This window comes from Octopus bimaculoides, chromosome 20, assembly GCF_001194135.2.
Source record: "Octopus bimaculoides isolate UCB-OBI-ISO-001 chromosome 20, ASM119413v2, whole genome shotgun sequence".
Taxonomy (NCBI): Eukaryota; Metazoa; Mollusca; class Cephalopoda; order Octopoda; family Octopodidae; genus Octopus; species Octopus bimaculoides.
In genome coordinates, this window is record NC_069000.1 from 17,972,423 (window position 1) to 17,977,691 (window position 5,269).

General features: G+C 37.9%; 1 protein-coding gene across 2 annotated transcripts in view; it reads left to right on the top strand.

The window, feature by feature from the left end:
- The window catches only part of LOC106881344 (uncharacterized), a 52,144-nt gene extending 50,960 nt beyond the window's left edge, over nt 1-1,184 (top strand). For both annotated transcript variants that reach the window (XM_014931698.2, XM_014931699.2), the window contains exon 14: nt 351-1,184. In XM_014931698.2, coding sequence (XP_014787184.1) covers nt 351-429 — 79 coding nt within the window. In that variant the 3' untranslated portion in view covers nt 430-1,184. The remainder of the gene's footprint in view (nt 1-350) is intronic.
- The last annotated feature ends 4,085 nt before the right edge of the window (nt 1,185-5,269 follow it).

Below are 5,269 nucleotides of genomic sequence, written 5' to 3' on the forward strand. Positions count from 1 at the left end.
AAAAAAAAAATGAGCTAAGGAAAATAATTAGGCATTAAAATCAACTTTGCGATATTAACTTTTAATTTCTTGAAGTTATCTCCCCTTCTCTTTGAGAGTCGCTAACAATTGTTAAGTTTTCATTTTCTTCAGTTTAGGAAGAAACTTCAATAAATTTGAATTTATTGCTGATGGCATGCAGTGCATCAGCTTTTAGCTGAAGGAGTTGTATGCATGCATATGTGTGTATGACTGTGTGTGTGTGTGTGTGTGTGTGTGTGTGTGTGATTCACCACCTAAAATTCATTTTTAAAAGAAAATTAATTTCGTTACATCAGTTAATCTTAATCAACATTAATCTTTGTTTTCAGAGATGTTGATAGAAAACTCAAAAATCTCCACCCACAAGAGATGGTCCAACTTGAAGATCCTTGTACCAGGAATATCTGACATCTGAGTGACTAGAGATTGGACACTTACTCTCTGGAACTTTCCAGTAAATATTGTCATCATTGTTGTCATCACCGTTATCACTACTGTGATTCTTGCTGTTATTGTCCTCCTCCTCCTGCTCCTCTCATTATCATTACAGTCGTTGTCATCTTCATTGTTGTTGTCATCTTTGTCATCATAGTCATCATCATCACCATCATCAACATTATCAACATCATGATTGTTGTTGTCATTGTCCTCCTTTTTCTTCTCCCCTCCTCCTCCTCATTATCATCATCTTCATCGTTGACATTATCTTTATCTTCATTGTTTTTGTAATCTTTGTCATCATTGTCATTGTAGTCATTGTTATTGTCATCATCGTCATCATCATCATTATAATGTCCATTTCTTTATCTTGGAGTGGGCGGCAGAAATCATGTTTTTTTGCCATTTATATAAAACCTCAAGTTGGAGTGTTCCTTACCTAAGTGTGATGCCAGATGGAAGGATTCACTTAACCAAGGAAGAATTTCACAAAGCAAATATTGGAACATGAAAAAAAAACAATAAATACACTACATTACTCTACATTATTCAATGTTCCCTTCTACGAAACTGTGGTGCTCTGTATTACATTATACTGCAAAATGTTATGTGATGTTGATTTTGTAGTTACCTGGATATAACAGCAATAACAGAACCAGTAACAATAAACAAAATAAAAAGTAAACCATTTTATCATTCAATAAAGATATTAGATACTAAATGAACATAGACTAATTAATTACATAATCCCAAGTTGTGTTGTACTGAGGAGCTCATAAAGAGGTCAAAATAACGTTATCTACAATTACTAGAACACTTAAAATGATAAAAAAAAAGAAGTATTTGGAAATATTATTTCATATGCTCCCTCACTCATGAAAAATACCTCTCATGATAAAAACAAAAAAAAAAAATTATAAACTCTGAGCAGTTCTTTCACTTTAATGTTTTAGTAAACTCTCTCGACCTCCATACTCCGAAAGCAACTGTAGGTGGCAGTACCAACAGTCTCTTGTCAAATTTCTTTCATGTGTGTTAAACGTTGGTCGAATTTTGAATGCTACACACAAAACTGATGGTGGTGTGATGAAATATATTGGAAATTGATCCTAAGTCATCCAGACGGGATAAGCAACATGGAAATACGACCAGAGTTCCCACATTCGCACCCGAGAAAAGCACATAGGGGTTTTGTATATAGTTTGTAGAGAAAACGGTAAACGTGTCCACATGAAGACTTATCAAACAAGGCGAATAAGTACTGGAGAAAAAAAAAGGTGGGTGGGGGGTGAAATAAAACAAGATCCTTCAAAACTACAGAATGAAAACCTGAACACGTAAGAGACTTTCTTCTTATCACCCAATCTCATTCCCATTTCGTCTCTCCTCCGCTGTTAAAAGTAAAGAAAGTAGAAAATATCGATCATACTTGTGTATAATGTTAATTTAAATGACTCGAGACTTTCATTTCCCTGCCTCTGTCTCTTCACTTCTTTCCTTCAATGTTAAGATAGTAAGAAAAAAGAAGCGGGAGAAAAAAAATCGATTGTATATATTTCCTAAAGGTTTTAAATGAACATAGACCAACTAATTTTATGATTCCAAGTTATGTTGTGCTGAGGAGACCATAAGAAGGGGCGAAATAACGTTATCTACAAATACTAGGGCACTTAAAATGAAAGATGGATTATTATTGGAAATATAAAAATGGAAATATTCCATATACTGTCTCATACGAAAGGATGGTTTTTTTATACGCATCAAATGGTTAAGGGGGTACAGTAGAGTGAAATAGGAATCAAAAGAATCCATTGGCAAAAAAATGGTTGAGAATCACTGTACTATAGCCTTGATCTCATCAATGCTTTGTGAGAAAAATTTAATAAAAACCTATCGTGTGTGTATGTATGTATGTATGTATGTCTACATATGTACGTACATGTGTGCGTGCGCGCGCGCGCAGAATATTTCTTATCCTCTTCTTCACATTGACACTGTTTCGGCAGCAGTGACATTGTGTATGCCTCCTGTAAGAAAAAATCATCCGGCAGTTCTTTTGTTGATTGATCTCCAGTGCGTTTCATTCGAAAAGATTGAGAACCATCACTTTAACGAACGAACTTAGTATAGGGCAGAGAAGATTTATTAATCTTGCAGGGGACAAAGCAGCTTCTCTAGAGCAAGTGCCACGATGAAAGTGTATCCAGTATACACTGTAAAGTGCTTGGCAAACGAAAAGGGACATGTGTAAAGAAAACTTTTTATCGTCCGTGTATCTAATATTATTTTAATTTCAGGAAGATTTGGTTGTTATTTCTAGTATATCAAACGACCTTATACAAGCTTCCTCGATGGTTCGTGTTCAATCTCTTAGCGGTATTTCGTCTGCCGTTACGTTCTGAGTTCAAATTCCGCCGAGGTCGACTTTGCCTTTCATCCTTTCGGGGACGATTAAATAAGTACCAGTTGCGCACTGGAATCAATATAATCGACTTAATCCCTATGTTTAGTCTCCTGTGGGCAATAAAGAAATAAATATTTTTAATCTCTGGGCTGGACGCTAGTAGAAACATTAGTTAGTGAACCTACTACCTTGCCCCTCCTCTCTACCGCCCGTCCTCCCGTTCGTTTGTCTGTCTGTCCGTCGGTTTGTCCGTCTGTCTGTTTTTCTTTTTGTTGTGTTTATATTAAACCGAAGAAAAGATTAGTGTTGCTAACGTTTGGGATTTAGAAACACAAAATAAGATATGAAAAAAGATCAAGTAGCTAGGCTCCCAGAACTGGCAATGGTACTTAAATTTTGATGGGTTAAATCTCCCTCCTTCTACTTCGGGAGTGCGAAAACCACTTGCCTGCATTCAAGCTTGAAACCACCTGCTGATTAACAATCTAAAAAATCCGTATGGGAATAAAATAAGGTTTAAGCCTTTAGACCAAAATAGACATTTTAGTTTGCGTATCTATGAATTTGTAAAATTAAAAATTCATTATTTTTCTTAGTACAGATATCCTCGTTCCCTTCCAAGTTAATTGCCCTTAAACAAACTGCGAGCTGTAATGAAACAATTTTGTTATATACCAGTCCGAGCCAAAATTTTTTCCGGATTTTCACTGATGATTTTTGGCAACTTGTATTTCCATGTTATATCATTAATTTGATACAACTTGTTCAATCGTTGCTGAATTGTTTATTTTCTATTTTCATATGTAATACATAAACATTAGTTGTTGCTTCTTTATTTTACAGCTTCGATTATGAGTTGTGGGAAAATTGCATATGGAGCCATTTTACGCTCTCTGTGGAAAAACGGACCGAGTGCAGGGACAGTGGCAGAAGAAATAATGATGTGGAAATCCCAGGAACTGTCAACAAACGCGTGGCACAAGACTAGTTTAAAGGTTACACCAGCCTCGAAGACAAACCAAGGTCAAGGAGACCTTCTGCTGTGGAAAATGAGGCCTTGCTTGAAATGGTTGTAGATATCCTGCCTCAACAAATTCTATCTGACCCTAGCAAACATATTAACATGGATGATGATGATGATGTACACAAACACTCAGGCACATATGAGAGAGTGCTGAAAAGTTTCTGGTTTTAAGGGTGTCGTGAAAGGCCTGGTTGGTGGCCCAACAGCCGAGCAGAAATACAAGGACATTGTCGGCAGAACTTGGTCCTTCACAAAGCATCATTAATCGACACCCCATAAGTTAGGCCTTGTGAACAGATGCTGTTGAGAAGTTCCTCATAAACTGACCAATGAGCAGGCTTAACGATCTGTGAACATTTGCAAACAACTGCTGGCAAATCCTCGAAATGCCTTGTTTTTAGCGTTGAATTGTAACTGAGGATGAAAAATGATTCTATTTTCGCAATTCTAATAAGAGAACTCACTGGCTTCGTTCCGGCCAAGCTTCAGAACCTGTTGTCAAGCAATGGTGGTTTGAACAAACGGCCATGTTGTATGGTGAAGCTTCGAGGGGGTGTTGCACCTTGAGCATGTCACAGACGGTTATGCTGTGGACGCTTATCTTCATGTTCAACAACTGCAGCGAGTATACAATGCTTTGAAAACCCACTACCCGGCATTGGTCAATCGAAGACACAGACTCGTACAGCATGACAATTGTTATGTATACCTATAATATAATGAAGGGTGAGAACTTACCCTATATTTTCCGAAGGTGGCGAGATAAACGTTTGACAACTACCGTTTGGCAGAAGGGAAATAACCTTGGTATGAATAGCCAAATATATATACAGGAAGTTAGCATAGTACGAGACAGGTAACCTCGTTCACTTCCTGTTAACGAGCAAGGCAGGTAATCTCGTACTTCCTGTTAAAAAGGGGAGTGGGGAAGACAGCGGGAGCTTGGCGCGGATAGTACCAAGACGAGAGACTGAGCTGCATACGGGTCGGGCCGTTCACCACCTACCTTGAAACAATTGAGACTGGACATAATCTCCATCTATGAACATTTACTTCTCTGTATGAACACTTTGTTGTTGCGATCAGAAGTTTACCCCTTTTTTCTTACATTATAATTTGTCTGATCGTAACACAATGCCTTAGCATGCACTGCCAATGTGACAAAGGGAAAATTTGAGGAACTCGAGGGGTTGGAAGTGCTGCTTCACCCTGCTTACAGTCCAGGCCTTGCACCATCAGATTATCACCTTTTCCGAGCCATGGCTCATTTCCTGCACGGACAGAAGTTGAAAGATGTGGATGAGGTTGAAAACGGATGCAGGGAGTTTTTTTGCCTCTTAACCAGCCAAATGGTATAAGCGTGGAATTGAGGTTCTGGCACA